General features: G+C 38.8%; 1 protein-coding gene across 2 annotated transcripts in view; it reads right to left on the bottom strand.

Moving 5' to 3' along the window:
• Nucleotides 1–1,483: 1,483 nt before the first annotated feature.
• Nucleotides 1,484–22,660, bottom strand: part of LOC114647308 (annexin A7-like) — a 61,756-nt gene continuing 40,579 nt past the window's right edge. Inside the window, exons 4-14 of one of the 2 annotated variants that reach the window (XM_051923469.1) lie at nt 20,421–20,531; nt 19,926–20,005; nt 16,554–16,613; nt 15,019–15,127; nt 12,431–12,525; nt 11,760–11,873; nt 11,387–11,557; nt 7,555–7,725; nt 7,366–7,441; nt 6,043–6,155; nt 1,484–2,331 (exon numbers count right to left, since the gene is read on the bottom strand). In XM_051923469.1, coding sequence (XP_051779429.1) covers nt 2,209–2,331; nt 6,043–6,155; nt 7,366–7,441; nt 7,555–7,725; nt 11,387–11,557; nt 11,760–11,873; nt 12,431–12,525; nt 15,019–15,127; nt 16,554–16,613; nt 19,926–20,005; nt 20,421–20,531 — 1,223 coding nt within the window. In that variant the 3' untranslated portion in view covers nt 1,484–2,208. The remainder of the gene's footprint in view (nt 2,332–6,042; nt 6,156–7,365; nt 7,442–7,554; nt 7,726–11,386; nt 11,558–11,759; nt 11,874–12,430; nt 12,526–15,018; nt 15,128–16,553; nt 16,614–19,925; nt 20,006–20,420; nt 20,532–22,660) is intronic. The other variant, XM_028795990.2, reaches the window with a different exon arrangement.

Raw genomic sequence — 22,660 nt, 5'->3', positions numbered from 1 at the left:
GAGATAATCCTGTCTCGGAGGTCTACAGACAATTCCTTTGACTTCATGCTTGGTTTGTGCTCTGACATGAACTGTCAACTGTGGGACCTTATATAGACAGGTGTGTGCCTTTCCAAATCAGGTCCAGTCAACTGAATTTACCACAGGTGGACTCCAATGAAGCTGCAGAAACATCTCAAGGATGATTAGGGGAAACAGGATGCATCTGAGCTCAATTTTGAGCTTCACGACAAAGGCTGTGAATACTTACGTACATGTGCTTTCTCAATTTTTTTTATTTTTAAAAAATTTGCAAAAATCTCAAACTTTTTTCACGTTGTTTTTATGGGGTGTTGTGTGTAGAATTCTGAGGAAAAAATTAATTTAATCCATTATGGAAAAAGGCTGTAACATAACAAAATGTGGAAAAAGTGATGCGTTGTGAATACTTTCCAGATGCACTGTATATCTATACCCTCACAGTAGTGTACAGATTGTATTTTTTTTTTTTTTTGGAGCAACTTGCTAAGAAAATTTGAACTTCTGGTAAAAGACTGGATACCAAACATCAAGCCCAATATGTGGCAGCTGGCTTTCCATTCATTGCATTTTTCTTCAGCCCATCCACAAAAACCCTTGTACTACACCCCATGTAGTTTGAAGTCCGGATGCCAGCTTGTGTAGTCCTCCCAGGCGAAAATGTTGTCATAGACACGTCAGATGCACAATCAGCTGATGCATGTACCCGATTTTCACTTTTGATCTCCAGATCATTTGTATCAGAGTGTCACAAGTCAGACTAATTGACCTGGATGTATTTATTGCGTATTATTGCGGAATCGGACTCTAACAGTCCTCCTAGTAAAGCATGTCGACCATCTACCTATAACGCAACGGTGAGTTTTATCGACATTTACAGCCTCAATCTCTTGTGTCAACAAAAGTCAACATCTGCCCTAAAAGGGGTCAAAATGACCAGATTGTGGTAGGCAGTTTAGCCAGGGTGTCAGAGTACACCTCACTCTTTTTAAAGATGCCCAGGAGTTTTTTTTTTTTTTTTTTTTATATGACCAGAAAGTCAGGAACTCGGTTTTAAGTCTCATCTGAAGGATGGCACAAATTTTTACAGCATAGTCTGTCCCTGTCACTGCTGGCCTTACCGATGCCTCTTCCAGCAGCATCCTAAGCTTTTCCTAGATGCTGTCTCATCCTAGTACTTGCCAGGCCCAAACATGCTTGACTTCAGGTGGGGTTACCTGTTCTGAAGTGCTATGTGACCACTACCTGTGCAGTCCTCTTGATTCATACTGAAGATTAAAAATTGAAGAGATGAACACCTAACAATAGAAACAAGTAAAAAAGATTAGGCAAATGGTTAGACACAAAGATGTGGGGGATCTGGGGATAAAGTGAGCACAGCAGGAGTAAACAACCAAGTGATCTCCTGGGAGGTTGAAAACGCCCCAAAACCCTTTAATTAAATAAACTCGCAGTCTGCAGCAAATGAACATGAAGAATGTTTTGTTTATTCTGATGTACAGATAACAGCCCATAATCAACAATCCATTATTCATTAGAAGTATTGCCCTCTCTCTCCCAGTCAGTGCATGATCCCTACCTACAAAGCCATGACCCTTTTCTTAAGTCAGTCCCCCCTTCTGTGAGCGCTTGTCTGTAGTGTGGCAAATTTAACAAGATTAAGTACGCAAAACACACAGCTTAAGTTTTAGGAAAGCAGCGACACAAGCATGCAGAGATTATACAGTAGGAATCATACACAGAAAATACATGATCATCTAGACATTTGAAAATTGCATAGCTTTTGCATTATTAAAATAAAAAGTTCCCTAAGTGCACATTTGGATGGGACAGCTAAAGACTATCCCAGGTGAGAAGGTCACTTGGTGTAGCGACTGAGGGACTGTCTAACCTGCACGTATCTTGACAAAAGCACCCTGTCCTTACGGCCCATGTAGTTTTAGGATGCCAAACTGATAGAATGGCACTGGTCCGCACTCTTATGTTAAAAGAACAGTTTAGAGATGATAGATGAAAGCTCAAGTAACATTGAAATCCCTCAAAGAAGCAACAGTATACACAGTTAAGTCTGTGGCAAGTGAAGTCCAGGCTTTCCAGTTTACAGTCCTACACAAGAGAAACACTGGCAACTATATAAACCCACTGTGGAAGAAAAGGGCGCATAAAAAAAAAAATATATAAAAAAGGTCTTCATTGTCCAACAATGGCCATCAGGAGGCGCTTGTAGTCTCCACTAGTGTCCCCTTCGATCATCATGCGTAGGGTCTTGTTGTGCATTTGCATAAACATTTGCTTGATTTGCACCAGATCAATCTGGAAGATGAAAAAGATATTGTGTCACACCAACGGCCAACTGGTGAGAATAGGGAGCAGCAGGTGCCCGGCGGGCCAGTTAGAAACCATTTACATAGTGCCAGATATGAGGACAATACAGACACTGGCTAGATAGTAGAGTTTCATGTCAGCAGACAAACATCTAAATGATAGCAATTTAAGCTATTTGTCATACTTAAGCGTTTAACAAAAAAGCACACACACTTGAACCAAAGACATAATCAGTAAAAACACAGGACCTGGAATCGGATTTCAAACACTGACCAGTAGCTGAAGTCCAATAATATACTGCAATTGTTACAAATTTAGTCAAAGCCATGTATATGTTTACGCAGTGTTTCTTAACCAGCAGTGGGTCACAAGGTGGTACTGTTTATAGTGGGATTGTACTCACTTCACCAGAGGGGGAACCTGCTCCGCCACAGCTCAGAAAAGACATGCTGGGGGGTTTGACTGAGCTTTGGAATTGACGATATGCCTTTCCCCCTCATTCACGGGTCAAGAGTCCTGTCTTTAATTTAAAACTTCAGTATTATGGAAATGCGCTTTCGCTTAATGACATTGAGATTTTTTCAAGAAATATCCATATAATAATAATAGCAAAAAAATGCATGGGGTTTTGCACACATTGTCAATATAACCTTTTCACAGACATGTGAATTACTGGGCATGACCAACGTCACTGAACACCTCCATCCACATCCCTAACTCCCCACTGGGCCATTTTTCATATTGTTTGCCACTGTTAGGTTCTGTTATATCATAAACGTATTATTCCTTTAACACAAACACCATTGGGTTGATTTGTGTGACTATAAACTGGCCCAGTTAAGTTTGACAAGTCAAGCAGGTTGGGAATTTGAATGAAATTACCAAATCACATGATCAGCGTGGACTAATCTGATCAGCTTGAAAGACAAGACTCGGTCTGTGTAACAATGGCTGTCCATTCCCAGCCTACCAACTGACTTGTTATCCAACGGCAGGTCACATTTCATTTTATTCTGACAAACAGCCTGTTAAACAGCACCTTCAATGTGTTCATTTTGTGCCTTATAAAACAGGTATCTGGAGCCATTCCACTGCCCAGGGCACATTTAACATTTTTGAACTATACCACAATATTTCAGTATTTTGTACTCTTCTCACTTTTCTTGTTGCTGCCCCATCTTTTACACAGTTGCATGTTCCCTTTCTGGTATGTTACGTGATGCACCCATGAGTGATAAGGCCAGACCACAGTGTGCTCTTTCTTGATCAAACACAAGATATGAAGTCTCCCTCCTCTGGGTTTGTGACATAACAAAACAGCGGTGTCTTAAGTAAATTTGTCTTTTTCAGGTCAGGTCAGGGAGCATGCACTGTACAATATGTTGCCACACCCTGCACACGACAAAAAAGCTTGGGATCTTGGTTGGCAACCACCCAGGCAGACATGTGGTTCAATCCCACCCTCCAAAAATGACAATCTGCCACAGCCAGGTGTTACATGGGCATCCCCTCAGCCTAGTCCAGCAGCTCAGGTCCTCAACAATAAGGATCCTGCAAGCCAGACCATCCTCTGAATTGCATCACATGGCTGCAGTGCCATAAGTGACTCTCTCTCACAACGTAGGTAATGTGCCTTATTTGGGACTCCGTGAACAACCACTCATTCAACACAAAGTCAAACCAGCAGTACCCAAGGATTCTCCGAAGAGACACAGTACCGAAGGAGTCCAGGCTTCATCTCAGGTCACTGGATAGCATCCATGTCTCGCAACCAGCATCAGGACTCTAAAGACTTGGACCTTTGTCCTTTTGCATAGATATCGGGAGCACCATACACCGCTTTTCAGTGACCTCATGACCAGCCCCCCGTTCACTCAGTCCATCTACTGACTTCATAAGAGAGTCACCAGAGACATGAAGGATGACAGCATCATCAGCAAAGTCAAGTTCAGCGAATTCTCTTCAAAAACAGATGACCCACAGCCACTGGACCCCACGACAATGCCCAACACTCGGCCCATGCAAGCACTTAACAGGGCAGGAGCAGAACACACCCCTGACCAACTCCAGAATCAACTGGGAAAAACAAAGAGGGTCTGCCTCCACTCTGCACAGCACTCACAGTACCAGTGTACAGGCTGGCCATGACATCCAACAACTTCAGGGGGATCTGGTGAAGGCTCAGGATGTCCCACAGAACAGCTTGATTAACTGAGTCGAACACTTTCTGAAAATTGACAAAAGCTGCAAAGGAATCCTTCCAATATTTGCATTTGTGTTTGATGAGAACCATCAGTGCCAGGATGCGGTCGATGGTAGACTTCTTAGGCGTAAAACCAGACTGCTCCAGTCCATGATCAAGGAGACTACGGAGGATGACCCTAACAAGTACCTTATTCGGCACCAAGAGCAGTGTTATCTCCCCCTGTAGTTGCCAGAATCCAGGTGATCACCCTTCCCTTTCCAGATAGGGATAACAACTCCCATTTTCTAGTCCGTTGGGATGACACCAGTCTCCCAAATGGAAGAAAAGATTGCTTGCAATGGCAGGAAGATAGCTTTACCAACAGCTTGGAGAAGTTCAGCCCAGATACCACCAATCCCTGCAGCCTTTCCTACCCTCATTTGGTTCACCACCTGTGCAATTTCAACATGACTGAGTGGTTCACAGATAATTGGAGGATCGGCCTCAAGAACCGTGGACCCAGAGATGTCCAACATCCTGGTCGAAGGATTGGTTTTAAACAGCTGCTCAAACTAGCCAACTCAACAGGTCACAGCGGTGTCATCCCTAAGGGATCATTCAATCACCCACCCTGACTGTGACTCTCCAAGAAACAGATTTGAATGTGGGTAATGCCTTTGTAAGCAGGACGTGGGTCACCAGACCATTGATGGTATGTCACTTGCTCACAGATTCTTCTAACTAATGCTAGCCCTCGTAGCCGTCCGTCTCCGTTCCCAGTACAGACCAGAGCTACCATCAAGCCATGCCCTGTGACTCATCTTGAGGATATCCCTGCGAGATGAAATGCCTTCTGGGAACACCGGCAACACCAAGGAAAACAATTTGGAAACCAATCCAGTTTGTTCTCACATTTTAGTGGGCATTTTGATGCCTTGTTGCATGTGTACCATTAAGCCAATTACTTCAAGCTGACTCCAATAATAGGACAGGGCTGACATGGTCAGGTGCATCCCATACCGGCTGCATTACACTATTTACTCAGCTGCAGGGGGCTCACAATTTTCACATTGTATTTCTTTGCTCTCAGTAACTTGAGGAATTGTTTGTAACAGTGCAACTTCCACCCTTCAGAAATTTACGGACTTTAAAAAGCAGATCAGCCAATAGAATATCAGCTTTATAGGTGTGGTAAGTAAATACTCAGAGAAAGTTCAAGCCGTGTTAAAATGTCTCCATGGAAATGATTTAACATTCGTGTAATACTCTTGGCTCCAAGCCACACTCTTGAAAATGTTATTTCTAAGATTATTTTCTATCAGTATACATTTTCATTTATGTCAGTCTGCTCATTTCTTTCCATAATGGCACATAAATCCCATAGTAACATGGCCCAAGGGTACTCCTCATTCAGGAGTGTACATTATTCACTTTGTTAGCAAAAAGGAACGCATACGACAAAGGAGGCACTAAAATGTAGCATTAGACTCCAAATTTTACATTTTTAAACATACCTCACTGCGACTGACAATGACTCTTGTCAGAGTGGAGTCGTCTGTGCCCATCCCATGCATGGCCTTGAACAGTCGCTCAGCAAAAAAGGCTGGGCGATTGAGAGCACACTGAACTGAAAGAATAAAAACAACACATCACAGTTTTGATCAGAACTTGCTCTCACATAGACAAGTCAACGTGGCACTTTAGATAATTCCAAGAACTGCACAGTGTCACAATGTGGCCAGGTCAACACACACACCAGGAAACCATTAAAACCATTTTGTGTACTTGTTTTGCTATTAGTCAAGCCAGTGGTTTTTAACCTGATGGAGTCATAGCACAAGTTTCTGAAGACTTCCTGGGTGAGTAATCTGTAAATACACCACTCTCTTCAAGTGGGGAAACCTCCATATTAAAATAAATAAAATAAAAGCCCAAGCCAGCTCTGCTGCAGCCCCCTACAAGGGTCCAAGTGCAGCATTATTTTGCCGTGTCCTGCCCCAAAAGGCCCCAACCACCACCAGTTTGTAATACACCCAAATCTTAAACAGAGGTTGGCTTAACTTGTTCTGAACACCAGGCTTAGTTTACTGCACCTCCTACATGATGTATTAAAAGTTTATTATTTCTTAGAGAAATGTGGACAAAATTAATTATTTTGCTAATGGACATGCTGGACGTTTTGCTAGCAGTGCCATAGCATCCACTTAAATAGATTCTAAAAAGTGGATTAATTTTACTGAGCAAGTATATAAATGTACATTACAATATTTTACACCCTGCAAAAGATCTTTAATGTGACATATCCTTATTTACTACTAAGAAAGTGAACATGGCAGGTGCTGTTAGTGCAGTCTGTGCTTGGAGTATAGAAAAGAAACTTATAATTGAGCTATTTTATATAAGCAAAAAAAGACTAAGGCGTCTTGCAAATTAAACCAGATTAATTTTACTGTAAAATGTGTGAATGATTTATTCCACGACAAATTATTCTTTAACTATTACCAAATACCAAATTAAACAATGAAAATAAAAACAGACACACACAACTGGCAATTTTAAAACTGCCTTGTGTGGGTGTTAATGTGAGAGGCCCTTGCAATGGACAGGCATCCCCACCAATGGTTTGATTCTTAACATTTCACCCAGTAATGCTAGAATGTCCCAGAATTAGAAACTGATAACTTGCAGTATCATTCTATTAACCATGACCAGGAGAAACAGGCCTGCCAAATGGATGGACTGGCTAATTTCCATTTTCTCAGGTTTCAGAATAGGGTCTGCAAAGGAGCCTTTTGACTTTTGCAGGCAATCAAAACAAAATGATGTTTTAATCTTACCAATCGCCTTCAGTCCATCTTCCACATATCCACTGAACTCTCTATTGATGGAACTAATTAAGTCTCGATTAGCCAGCTAAGGTGGAAAACAAAAAAATAAATAAAATATCAAGAACACTGACTTTTATAACATACTGCAAAAATCACAAAAGCAGAACAATAAGTTGGCTGCAAATACAAAACACAAACCCTAGAATACGCCTCCACAGTGGCCCGCAGCTGAGGAAAGCTGCGTGTAGCAAGGATCATGTTAAAGCACGACTCATCAGTGCCCAGTTTGCCTTCTCCTGCCTGATATAAGCGCTGGGCATCTTCCTGGGCCTTCTGCATGTCAACATTCTGATTTTCATCTCGATTCCCCTAAAACATCAAATAAAATGGAACTTGATGCCATGCCGGTCGTTAAAAATACACTTTTAAAAAAAATCACACTGTTAAAAACAGTCTTCTGGAGACAGGCTCATATTTTATAGACAATAGGTTCTTAACCCTGATCCTGGAGACAGAGCATGGCTGTCACATTTCTTTCATTTCTTACAGATGCCATCATTTATTTATATTGCTAGTTTCAGCTCTGTAGTCACACAAAGGTGTACAGTACATATTCGTAGACAACACTACTTTTAATGCACAGGAGTCAATGTAACCTTTTTTACTTCAACTTAATTTCCAAATGAAGACTGAATTCCTTAAACAACTCTTCTTTAACAAGACAGTTTCTTCAAAAGGGTGAACACCACAATACAGTAGGACACGCCATAGCAGAAGGATAGTATCCAAGTTAGATGCATTTGTCTAAAAGTACAAATTGGCTTCTGATTATGAAGTGGTTGGTGGGGATAGGAAATAGCAACAACTACAATAAGGGCGAAGACGAGGGCACCGTTTCTACCTAGGAATTCACGTAGACTTGACACTCCCCATCACCGTTGCTATCTTTCCTGAGGTAGAAGAGGGAAAGACTGAACTCTGATTGTTAGTTTTAAGAGCTACTTTGTTGCTGCATTAAAGAAAAAAAAAAAAAAGAAAAAGTCTTCCTAGCAGTCAGTTAGGCTGTCAACATACAAGAATGAATGAATGAATAAGGAGTTTTATGCAATACAGTGATCCCTCGCTATATTGCGCTTCGACTTTTGCGGATTTTATATGTAAGCATATCTAAATATATTAAACGGATTTTTCGCTGCTTCGAGGATTTCTGTGGACAATGGGTCTTTTTACTTCTGGTACTTGCTTCCTCAGTTGGTTTGCCCAGTTGATTTCATACAAGGGACGTTATTGGCGGATGGCTGAAAAGCTACCCAATCAGAGCACGCAGTTAAGTTCCTGTGTGCTGATTGGCTCAGCGACAGAGCGTCGAATTAGATTCTGCCATGTTAACCAGGAAGTCTCATCTCGCTCATTCAGCATCAACGTGCTACTGCTTCAGGGGCTGTGCCCAAGAGCCAACGGAAGATGCGAACGATTGCCGAAAAGGTAAAAGTTTTGGATATGTTGAAGGAAGGGAACAGCTACACCGCTGTAGGATGCCATTACGGCAATGAGTCCACGATTCTTTTCATTTAAAAAGGAGGAAAAGAATATAAGATCTGCGGCGGCAGTGTCCTTTAACCAGGGCACAAAACGAGTTGTAAGTGGATGTAATAAGGCGGTAGTCCGGATGGAATCTGCTTTAGGGATTTGGATTGAAGACTGCCAGAAGAAGAACAACGGCGGTGCTACACAGTCGCCTGAAGAGGCTCCTTTAGAAGAGCTGTAACGCTCTCCTTTGTTGTGCAGTAAAATTAAACTCATCGTTACCGGACAAGTCATCGTCTCATTGTTGGTGAGTAAGCATAATTAATTATCTACGTACAGTACTTATTACAATAATAATAATAAATTCATTTATATAGCGCTTCTCAGTACTCAAAGCACTAACATGTACATAGTTTAGTGTCACTGTACACACATTTTACTGTACACAATTTTTCTTGCATTGCACGTATTTATTGCTGGTGGCCTGTCTGTTGTAATGGCTGTAACATATGTGATATCGGAGACACTCGATATCTTTAAAATAATTTAGGTTTTACTGTATATAAACAGTGTGTTTACATACATAATTTCAACAAATCTTACCTAATATCTAAGAATACAAAGGGTTTATGCTGTAAAATTGTGCGGGAAATGTTTATAATAGTGTGGGAGAGTTTATAAGGGCTTAAAATATATAAAAATAACCATATAAACATATGGTTTTTACTTCATGGATTTTCACCATTCACGGGGGGTTCTTGAACACAACCCCCGCGATCGAGGAGGGATCACTGTAGCTGTCTCTTTTTCTTGGCCTCGTGGCATTCGCCCCTCTCATTATACACTGGGTGACCACCCACATTAGACAGAAAAACCATGGTTTTTCATAATGGGTTGAGGCCCAAATAGTCAATTCTCCAAAGTTATAGAAAATTGGGAAATTTTACCACAAATCAATAAAAAAAGAAAATCAAATCAATGGAAAGGGAGGTGTGGGTAAACCTAATGTTAATATTAAATTTACTGAACTGCAAGAGATGCAGCCTCACGGCCCCAAAATCTTTTCTTAAAGGACTACTGCACCCAAAAATATTTTTTTTAAATATGTTACTTACCCCATGTGTAGTCTGTAGTGAAGTCAAGAGAAAAAAAGTTTTAGTGTTAGGTTTTCAAGCAGAACAGAGCTACAAAATGTGTGATAAAATAGAGATCCATCGCCACCAACACTGGACAACAGCAAACATCAAAAAGTCAGTGGAAAAAAAAAAATCTTAAAAACTACTCGTATCGCATAATCTACATGTCAAAATATCCAATTGTATTCTCAACACCCCAAACAAGCATTTTTACTAAAATCTTGTGAAATAAACCACTTCTGCAAATGTTCTTGGAGACTAAAATAAAACATGGTCAGGCATGTATGTCTAAGCACTTTAACATCCGCTTTCCTGCCTCATTCATTGGTCAGGCTTTGCATTTCATGCAATATCAACAAAAAGTGTGCACTGGTGGAAGACTAAAAGTTGAAGAAAAGCAAGAAAAAACATCATTGGGATGAGAATTAGCCTTGGACTGGTGCGTATCAAAGAAGCTTCAACAGGCAGAAGGTCATTTCACATGTGTAGTGTTAGAGACCACCATGAAATACTCCCAAGGTACTCCAGCTGTGGCTCTTCACTGTGAATATAAAAGTAATGATGGGAGATAGATAGATTAGATTAGATAGATTAGATTAGATTAGATTAGATAGATAGAGATACTTTATTAATCCCAATGGGAAATTCAAATATGCTCATTCACATTTAAATGTATTCCATTTTATTTCACTAAAAGTGGATTATTTAACAATATTTTAGTCCAAATATTTCTATTTCAGATTTTGTGAACATCTGACTGGATGACTTGACATGTGGATTATGCAGCACATGTGATTTTTTTTTTTCCATAGACTCATTGATGTTGTTTGCCGTTGTCCAGTATTGGTCACCGTAGATGCCTTTTATATCCATTCTGCACAAAAACATGGGAATAAAAGATTTAATCCATTACAACAAAACAAAGGGTTGTAACAACTAAAAAAAATATTTTTGGGTGAAGTAAACTCCGCGATGGTCATCAGGAGCTTTAAGATTGAATACAAAATATTAAAAAAAGTTTCGGTTAAAAAAAAAAAAAAAAATTAGTGTTTATCTGAAATCGCTCAAAATATTTTTGTGATTGGTTATGACAGGTAAAGCAGTCTTTACAGCCTTAAAAAATCTTTTTAAGATGAAGGAAAACGATAAACAGCCCTGCAAAGGAAGGGTAAATATGAGATGTGCATAAATCCTGTCACTACTCCACATGGCTGGTTTTGTAGTAGTAGCAATTCAAGATAAAAATTACACAAATTTAGCATGCTTATTCAAGGTAAAATTAGTAATGAATACAAACATGAATATGACACAGTATATCATTTAACTCTTTAGCAGGGCATGTTTACAAGCACAAAAAACTCAATTACCTGACACATGGACACCAACAGCCTTTCAAAATGACCACTAGTGTCTTTACGAATATCCCTCTCCAGATCTCTGCCAAACTCCTGATTGTAGCAACGCACAATTTCACGAATCTGCTGGTTGTCTCTGGTGCAAAGAATTTCAATCAGAACTTTCTCCTGTGTTCCAGCTCCCTGTTGTTGAGGACATCAGGACATCAATGACAATATATCAGGGATAGGTAGCACAAAAATTCATACAGCAAGTTACACAAAGTACTAATTTAATTCAAACTTTGTCCTCCTGTAAATAAATTAAAAGTGAGCAGTGTTTCAATGATTAACAAAAAAAATGTGATATGCCTTACCAAATATCTTCTCTGTTACAAAAGCTCACCTTCATTGCATGTCTTAAACTCCAAGCGTCATAGTAGGTGGTTGGCATGAAGAGTGCTAGGATAACTTCTTCCATATGCCCACTGAGCTCTGACTTCAAATCTTTAATTAAGTCCTGTTAAACAAGCAGCACGCCACATCAACATCTGCTTTTGTTTTGTAAACATGTTTGCCTTTAGGCCATTATAGAAAAACTCTTACTGGAACAGAACACAGGAAAACAGCTGTCCATTATTATAAAGATCTGTCACACTCCTAAAGCAGTGATGGATGCAATTTCCTTGTTTCTTTTTATTAGCTTTCTCTCCCTAACTTGATTTCAGTGTGAAATATGATGAAACAGCCTTTCTATAAGAAAGTCTTAATATGCCCCGATCTAAATGCAACAGACACCAACAGTCTAAATGTTACTTTGTTGTTCTCTTTTTCAGATTTCTAGGAATCCATATGAATCGCAGTTCTTTACTACAAATGTATTCCAGTAAGGCACCTCACCTATATACAATTATTAATAAAGCAATACTTAAAAGTATCATTTCAACCGGGCATAAAATCAACTTTGTCCTGCTTACTTTTGTGAAAATACATTAAGTTTGATTTTCCAAATATAAAGTAATCTAATGTAAAAGAAACTGATAAGCTTTTACAGTTCAATTCATACTCATTACTCACTTTGCCATACATCGTCTTGAACATGGCTTTAATCTTCTGTCTTTCATCATTGGTGCGACGGGAAACCACATCAATAATAGCCTGTTCATCAGTTCCTTAAAAGGGTAAAGGGAAAAAATGGACACACAGTGAAAACATATGTAACAATTAAAACCTGAACACACACTCCCACCCCCACAAAAAGAAAATAAAATGCATCTGACATCTAAGACAAGCCTGACTTTAGGCCATAGGCAAAATAGCTCTAGAAATTATCAGGGAAACAAAGACCCAATGTCATTACACAATTACTCAGTGATAGCATTCCAATTCAAGTCCATAATTATGGGCATTGTTTAGTTAGCTATCCTTTTTTATTTTACAAAATTCTAAAGTTTGTATTTATGCCAAAACTTTTAATATTTAGATTTTCTTCATTCTTTTCCTTTTACTTTACCTTCTATACAGTTTGTTGCCTTAATTGTATCCAAGTCCTAACAAAACTGAATCCCAAAAAGAAGCATATTCTCTGTTCTGGTCATTTGTAAGAAATGTTCTTAACCTCATCGATGTAAACCATCACAGACTTCGAATTCAATGTAAAAACAGTTAACCTCTGATGTCTCTCAGCATATACAGTAGCTGTTGCCTCTACAATGCATATGTCATCACTTTCATTTGCACCAAAGCAGGAGAAGCAGATTCACAATTGCTTAGGCTTCCTAACTGGACAGATTGATATCTGAAGCTTAACTGACCTGGCGTTTGACTCTAATGATGAGGTGTTCCCTTAATTATTTTTTTTTTTTTAGTAGTATATACAGTGGTGTGAAAAACTATTTGCCCCCTTCCTGATTTCTTATTCTTTTGCATGTTTGTCACACAAAATGTTTCTGATCATCAAACACATTTAACCATTAGTCAAATATAACACAAGTAAACACAAAATGCAGTTTGTAAATGGTGGTTTTTATTATTTAGGGAGAAAAAAAAATCCAAACCTACATGGCCCTGTGTGAAAAAGTAATTGCCCCCTGAACCTAATAACTGGTTGGGCCACCCTTAGCAGCAATAACTGCAATCAAGCGTTTGCGATAACTTGCAATGAGTCTTTTACAGCACTCTGGAGGAATTTTGGCCCACTCATCTTTGCAAAATTGTTGTAATTCAGCTTTATTTGAGGGTTTTCTAGCATGAACTGCCTTTTTAAGGTCATGCCATAGCATCTCAATTGGATTCAGGTCAGGACTTTGACTAGGCCACTCCAAAGTCTTCATTTTGTTTTTCTTCAGCCATTCAGAGGTGGATTTGCTGGTGTGTTTTGGTTCATTGTCCTGTTGCAGCACCCAAGATCGCTTCAGCTTGAGTTGACGAACAGATGGCCGGACATTCTCCTTCAGGATTTTTTGGTAGACAGTAGAATGCATGGTTCCATCTATCACAGCAAGCCTTCCAGGTCCTGAAGCAGCAAAACAACCCCAGACCATCACACTACCACCACCATATTTTACTGTTGGTATGATGTTCTTTTTCTGAAATGCTGTGTTCCTTTTACGCCAGATGTAACGGGACATTTGCCTTCCAAAAAGTTCAACTTTTGACTCATCAGTCCACAAGGTATTTTCCCAAAAGTCTTGGCAATCATTGAGATGTTTCTTAGCAAAATTGAGACAAGCCCTAATGTTCTTTTTGCTTAACAGTGGTTTGCGTCTTGGAAATCTGCCATGCAGGCCGTTTTTGCCCAGTCTCTTTCTTATGGTGGAGTCGTGAACACTGACCTTAATTGAGGCAAATGAGGCCTGCAGTTCTTTAGACGTTGTCCTGGGGTCTTTTGTGACCTCTCGGATGAGTCGTCTCTGCGCTCTTGGGGTAATTTTGGTCGGCCGGCCACTCCTGGGAAGGTTCACCACTGTTCCATGTTTTTGCCATTTGTGGATAATGGCTCTCACTGTGGTTTGCTGGAGTCCCAAAGCTTTAGAAATGGCTTTATAACCTTTACCAGACTGATAGATCTCAATTACTTCTGTTCTCATTTGTTCCTGAATTTCTTTGGATTTTGGCATGATGTCTAGCTTTTGAGGTGCTTTTGGTCTACTTCTCTGTGTCAGGCAGCTCCTATTTAAGTGATTTCTTGATTGAAACAGGTGTGGCAGTAATCAGGCCTGGGGGTGGCTACGGAAATTGAACTCAGGTGTGATACACCACAGTTAGGTTATTTTTTAACAAGGGGGCAATTACTTTTTCACACAGGGCCATGTAGGTTTGGATTTTTTTTCTCCCTAAATAATAAACACCATCATTTAAAAACTGCATTTTGTGTTTACTTGTGTTATATTTGACTAATGGTTAAATTAAATGTGTTTGATGATCAGAAACATTTTGTGTGACAAACATGCAAAAGAATAAGAAATCAGGAAGGGGGCAAATAGTTTTTCACACCACTGTATGCAATGGTTGACAAGATGTTTGAAAACTGAATGAAAATTATCATGGTACCTTCATTAGTATAATCTTAACCAACTTCTGCATATATACCGTGTGTTTTGTTGAATTTTCCTAAATAGCTTAAGATTAATTTGATATTGTGAATAAATGAAATAAAAACTTACCAAAACCCTTCATGGCTTTCCTCAGAATTTCAGCATCACTCTGCGCATTAAATTGAGGATGAGGTTTAATTGTCCCTTCATAAGCTTGAAATCCCATTCCTGGATGAGGCTAAAAAGAAAAAAAGAATTACAAAATGGGGATAAAATCAACAGATAGTCAAATGGCATAAAACTTCAATAATTTTCAGCACAAGAATTTAACTTGCCATACTGTAAAACAAATTGTACAGTTTATATTTTGTACATTTACAAAAATACTTAAACTGCAAACCTAAATGAATACTAGAGATGCACTGATTGAAGTTAACAGAATTGTTGCTCTTATGGTAATAACCAACAGTCTTGTGCCAAGTTATAAAAGAACACGGCAACATCGTATCTTAAAACAGACCTCATTTTAATGCAACATAATATACTGATTACATATCATAGAATGAAGTTAGTGATTTCAGTATATGTATAGTTTGAAAGAACCTAAGAATATGATCACAACAGAAAAAAAATATATCAAAAAACGCATTACATACAATAGAGGGGACACTTTATGCATGTGGAATCCAAAAACTGTCAATCTGCAAGCTAAATAGTTCTGACATGTTAGAACGCTGAAGGAAGGGAGAGGAAGAGGACAAGTTAGAGGAAAACCTGAGGAGGTCCACAACCCCAAGGAACTTGGAGATGTGGAGCAACAGGTAATGGCTTCAATAATATATAACTTTACCAACTCCTAAAATGTCTGAAAAATTTAGACTCCATTTTTGGATTGGACATGTCTGCATTCTGAATTACTCATAATTATCCTGATCAGTGCATCTCTGCAAAGCAAATAAAAAAAAATCAATTATCTTCTAAAGATAAAAAAAGAAAAAAAATCTTAAAATAATTTTAAGATTTTAAACAGGCCATTCTTACCATGCTATGCCGATACTTTAAATGCACAGCCTGTGATCCAATAACTTAAGGGCAAAAGCATTTATGGAATGTCAAGATAAGCGGGTTAGTAAAACTGAAAATAAAAAGCCAGCAACATAGGTTTTTCACCAAGCACTACATAACAAAAGTCACCAAAAATCTCATCACTGAAGCAGCCAAGGTCTTCGCTCATTTTTTAGACCCTTCCCTCATAACTAATAAAATGTTGTAATGAGCAAGTCTCATGTCTTCTTTTCAGCCTGCATCTGCATTCTTTTTTTCTAGTTTTTTTTGCAATTAAAAATATTAAAAACACACACACACACGAGTCACACTAGTAAAAACTAATATGTAAAACAATAGAAGGTCACTTTCTTTCTAAATTGTTGTCTTGCTGCCCATATATTTCTCACCCCCACCCCTTTTCAAAGAGCCATGGCCATGAGAAAACACAGAATATGGTGCCTCAAGTGACTTTCTTTAAGAATTCACACCCAAATGCCAAGTGAATAAATTTAAAATAAAGCACTACATGATTAGGTGAAGATGCTACATGCACTGTACATACACGTTCAATTCAGGCCTTTTCCATTACAAATGCACACTCAAAGCCATGCAGTCACCTGCTCATCCTTCCATTGGGCCTGATCATAATCGCCAAACTGCATTCCTCCAAAATATGTCTTTGGATGTGTAAAAAAATAAATAAATAGAAGAAGAAGAAGGACACAGATGCTTCTGAGACATGTCTTTTGTGATTAAAGGGTTTATAAAAATATACAGTGGCCTATGTCTTGCATAATATTGCTGATAGTACAAAAATGGCACAGTCAGTCCTTACTGCAAAATATCAACACGATCGAGGTCCACTTAATCCAGGTCAAGACTGTGGAGTAAAGCTTATCCTGGCAGTATCAGGCACTTGACAGGAGCCAACCTGCTGAAGGAGTCACCTGTGCAGGTAACCACATTTACTCACAGCTGGCCATGTCCGCAAATAAAATGAGACGTTGGCTCCTACCCGGTATCCTGTTTTGATAGGTTTGTGGTGTTGCTGAAACCTGAATTCAGTGAAGCAAGTCAGAAAAACTGATGGATATATGTAAGGTATTAAAAGTCCAACAGTTACTATAATCTGAATAGAAGAAACACTAATCATCGGATTGTATTGTGAAAAAGCAGCATACCTACTTTTATTTTCTGCAACATATTCCACACATAAAAGTTCACGTTTTTTTTGTAATACGTGTATAAAGCGTATTTTTGGATTGCAGTTTTTTTGGTTTTTTTTTTAAACAAACAAAAAATTTAATTTGTTGCGAAGCAATTGCAGCAGTGTGTCTTGAATTAAAAAGTATCCACTCCTGAAAAAAGTACTTTTAAAGTTTAAAAGAAAACATCAGGAAAAACCTTCACTTCTTTCAAAGATGAGCTGTGTTACATCAATGTGGCAGCTGTTAGTCTTCTGTTATTAATAATTGACACCCTTGAGAAAGATGAACAACAAAAAGCAAGGCAACTTACACTTAGTGCTGAACAATATATTTAAAATTTATAGTATATTAGTATATCTAAACTCCGTCCTATCAAACATTTTTTTAAATTTCTTTTTTCACTGAATAAAAAGGTTGCAAGAGAAAATATTTGGTTACATGTCAATTGATTGTGCACAACACAAAACACAATGCATAAAGGAAATAGAGAAATGAATAAATCAATGAAATTTGCTACACTTCATCGCTGTATCATTACAAGAGTGTAGTTCTTGAAGCATAATGCCACTCTCTCAACTGGAGGAGCCAGTCTTACTGTGATCAATGAATGGTGAGGGTCACTTAGCTTACCTTCCATATAACAAATCGGATCTAACTGTTTTAAACTCAATGGACAGCATCAAAATGAATGACACAATGGCTTTGATCAACAAGCTGGTGTCTGCTTAATTGTACTGCACAAATGAAGTCAGCGAGATGTTCCTTTCAAAGCAGACTCCCCTTTACACCATTTACTCCTGCAATCCCTTTATATGCTTTACTTTATAAATTTCAGTTTTTGTGTCCCAAAGGATCATGTTTAAACAAGTATGTCTGCAATGTACGTCTCAAAAGAGATTCCAAACTTAAAAAAGTGAGGTGGCAATCCGTACAGAAGGGGCATCTGGTAGAATGTCACTACTAACTGTACTTTATGAGCACTAGTCATGACGGTTTACTGGCAGTTCAGTTAAATTCACCTTATATAAACAAGTCCCTTAAATCTCCAAGTACATAATTTAATGTTAGTTATCATATATATATTTCCCATGGTCCTTTTTATATATATATATATATATATATATATATATATATAAATAAAAGATATAAAAGGACCATGGGAAATCCCAGACGCTGAGCTGAGCTGGGTGGAAGGGTGCCAACGCATCTGGGAGTGGAGGATTGTATTGATTATTGATTTATTATTGTATTTATAAGTATAGTGGAGTGGAGGGTGCTTTGTGCATATTTGGACTTATCTGGTGTCTGGCGTGGTATCCGAGGGTTCAAGGGGTCACAGGGACCCCCTAACTGTCACACAGTATAAAAGGTGACAAAGTGCTGTACAGATCTTTAGTCTAATGTCAATTTCCTGTGTATCCCATAAAGATGCCACTCTGTGTAAATTTCCCCAGGAAGCCTTGTATTGCAAGGATTATGTATTAACATTATTAAGCAACATCTCATATTTCAAATCGTGAAAGGGACTAAGGTACCAATAAAAGTGAAATTTCACGATCCTCACTACCTTTTCAGTATCACGACAAAAACAGAAATCCCATTTAACAGCTTTTTATTAAAAGTGTCTCCATTAGTAAAAGATGTATATTTACATCATTAGCAGGTTCATAAAAAACTTGCTGAAAAAGTAATATTTAATGGATGTGTGAACTTGATTCAAATTACAAATATCACAAACTTCAGGTGCTTTAATTGTCTATACATGTCTCTCTTTTTTAAAATTGGTCCAACCTTCAAGGCTTTTTACATTTTTTATTAAGTAGAATTCCCACATTTGTATGCTGAAATTCTCTTTTCTTGAAAGCAAAGCATTACCTGAAATTACTTCTGCCACTTTTCTTTTCAGCATGTGTCGATGCAGTGCTGCATCATCACCACTGTAAGCCATTTTCATATGTAGATTTTACTTTCATTTTTATCATGCATTATTGTTTGTGCCTTCCAAAATCATTTGTGTGGTACAGACTTCTACTTGGCACTACAGATACTGTAAAGAAAAGGCTAGCACTGTTACATATTCAGAATTTTGGCATCAACTTGGTACTGATGTTATCAGTTCTTATGACATTCCTACAATAGATCATTCCAGAAGAGCTTGAAGTCACACTCAAATGTCAGAGTCTGTCTATGAACAATGAAACAAAGTTATTAAGCATTTTCAGTGTAAATAGTGTAGCAACCCGAGAGCTTTTGTCTTTGCTAGGTGATACGGCTGGTGCTCAGAGACTTATCATAGCATGTCACTAAAGTCTGAGATTTACCATACATAAAAACATTAAGGTACATTATTGAGATAAAATTTTGAAGTCTTGGAAATTTTTCATGACCGGTATAAGAACTGCAAAATTTATCAGCGGCATCATATGCTCAACTAGCATTTAAAGGCGATTCCCCAGAGAGGCACTTTACATCCCAAAACACACAGCATATTGTACATACATCTTTGAATGTAAATGAGCTACTGGCCATCTCTTCTTCTGTTACTATCTAAAAAAATCATCCTCAAGAATGCAGATAAGGTTATCAATCATCAGTCTGATTTCGTAACATACAAAACCCAAGCAACAAATATGATTGGCATCATAAAACTTTTAATACTCCAGATTATGGGTGGGGTGGCTACAGCTTTAATTATTTACCGTAAACCTGCTCTATCATTTTAAGCCGCTTAGTATTTCATCTCCTCAGCAAACAATGCATTCCAATCTTGAATAAGCTTACCTGTGAGGGCATTGGGTGTTGGCCAGGAATCGGTCCCCCGGGAACTGCCCCCCCTGGAACTGGCCCCCCTGGATAGCCACCTGAAGTTAAGTGAAAATTCTGTCAATATTCAATAAAAACATTGAAAATATCAAAAGCCATCTAAGAGATATCCACTTTATGTGTGCTATGTTCATTATTTTAATTATGTTAACAAGAAACAATGTCTCCCAAAACAAAATTAAATGGTAACTGGATCCATGCAACTGGTAACATAAATCCAAAAGGACTAAAAACAGTTGGCTGCATTAGTGATACTAAATTAAAATTCACTTTAGGCAACATGACTTACAGATCTGTCATTCTAACATATACGACCAAGTGCTAACTTATGTGCCACACCCTGCAGGCTATGTTTAGCTTTCACAAAGTGAATAATAAGAGTTTGCTTTGTCATAGGGTAGCAGCCATGACTGCATACAGCAAAGCATACATGAGATTGTAAAACTGACTTACCAGGCTGTGGCATTTGACCTCCGCCTCCTCCATAGCTTTGTCCTTGGGGCTGTGGATAGCCTCCAAAACCTGGTGCTCCGGGCGCAGCTGGATATCCTTGACCAGGTGATGCTTGAAAAATAAATTCAAAAAGCAATTTTATTTTTTTTTTATTTTTTTAAAAACAGTGTTATCTTAAAACACAGCAGCTGAAGCGATGCATTTAGCAATTTCATGATTTTTTTCATTAAGCACATTATTACAAGGCATTTTAAAAGCACACAAAAATATAAGATGCAATAAAGGAGGGAAACTATAAACACAGGACAGTTAAAAGGCAAATATATCTCAAAACGTGACACCTGCTGTAGCTTAAACTGCATCATAAGTCTAATTTTCTCAGATCTCTTTCTGGTTACTGGTGGCACTTCTCCATAAATTCCAGAGAAAGTAGAAAGCTGTGTATGCACAATTAAAAGCAAGTTATAATGGGTTAAAAATGGTGGCACAGTATATATGAACCGGACTCAAATATGAAACAACACCAACACTCTAGTTGTAGTAATCCAGAGGTTGATGATAAAGCTGACAGAACATGCAAACTTTTTTAAACGGTTACAGCCACACATTTTGCAGGTGAAACATCTTTAACATGAGTCAACACTTCAACATCATCATCATAGCAGTAGCACTACAAATCCAATTACTTCCGGGTAATTATTTTATACCATTTGTTTTCTACAACCATATAAATACAAACTTCACCCCCGAACCACTTTCATAACAAGACACACATTCACTTCATGCCTTTTTTGAACTCCATAACTTTAACTATGCTTAATGATGGCTTGCTTATACGGTCTTCACGTAAACCAGAAATAACCACCCATGTGTTTTATTTTGAACAGTCTGGGTAAGCATCATACATTTGCTTTACTTAATCTAGGCTTAAGACAATAGTAGTAAAAAACACACCATGCGACGGTACAGGTCGGCTCCATGCTACCACTGCCCTCCATGAGCCTTTTGAACCTGCCACCGCCAATAACCATTTCCAAGGGATGAGTCAGCAGATGAGGACTCACACACAAAGCAAGGAGTAGGTGCATGAGGGCTTCAGTGCTTTTATTAAAATCCGAAAACAAAGCAGTGTTCAAACAGTACAGGGCAAAATGTGCATTCAATAAATAATCCATCTCTATCAAAACAGTACCTAGTGCGTCCTTTAAGATCGACGACTCCTCCACTTATCCGTCACAGGGCCATGCAGCAGAGGAGATGCTCTATTGACAGGCACAGCCAACACTATCACAGGTCTGGGTGCCTGCCGTTCCATGGCTACAACACGGCTCCGGTCCCCTGTGGCCATGGCGTTCACAATAGGGCTCCCAGTCTGAGCCTTGCAGACCCCCGCTGCCTTCCTGGACTTAAATGGCAAGTCACCCCTTTCTGCACTACATCACTCTGGCTCTCTAAACCGCTCAGCTGGAGCAATGACCTTTTCAGACCCTGGGCGTCAGCTGCTCACCCCTTTCAATGGGCTCTCTTTCCCAGCTGCCTGCCTTCTCCCGCTCTTGAGCTCGTTCAAACACACCGGCTCTGTCTGCCTCCTGCCTTCTTCTCTCTCTTCCTTTAACCTCTGTTCATTTCTTTTTTCTCCCCCTCTCTGTTCTGTGCAGGGTCCTCATATACTACTACTGCAAATCTGGCACAAGTGTGAACGTTCCACACCCTCTGGGGGGGAAAAAAAAAAAAAAAAAAAAAAATCGATGGAGGTACCTGTCTGATAGGCACTCGCCTACGCAATCAGCAAAGCACCTCAGGCCATCATCCTCTGAGCAAAGTGAGTTTGTGCTTCCACACGTGCCCGATTACAGCTTGCACTTTGCAGGGCACGATTATTTATTTTAAAACTGGCTCCCGATTCTTAAGTTGTGGACCTGCCCTTCCACACACCAACGAACGAACAATCAGCTTCAAGTATCCTTAAAATGCATATCAAGGAAACTGGTGGAAACATGAATAGTAAAAAACAATAATAGTTGGAACCCTATAACTTGACACATTAATATGTCAGACTAATTTCAAATAAGATTCCACCACAGACATTGCCTTCAAATAGTTTGCCTTCAGTTAACATCAGCAATATTTGTTTCTACAACACATTTTCACACAAGCAACGTAGCCCAAAATGCTTTACAAGACGTCAAAATTAGCAGTTATATGCAAGAAAGACAAACAAATACAAATTACATAATTAG

Source organism: Erpetoichthys calabaricus, chromosome 2 (assembly GCF_900747795.2).
Source record: "Erpetoichthys calabaricus chromosome 2, fErpCal1.3, whole genome shotgun sequence".
NCBI lineage: Eukaryota > Metazoa > Chordata > Cladistia > Polypteriformes > Polypteridae > Erpetoichthys > Erpetoichthys calabaricus.
Note: the sequence above shows the minus strand (reverse complement) of the source record. Positions and strands in the feature narration are given on the sequence as shown.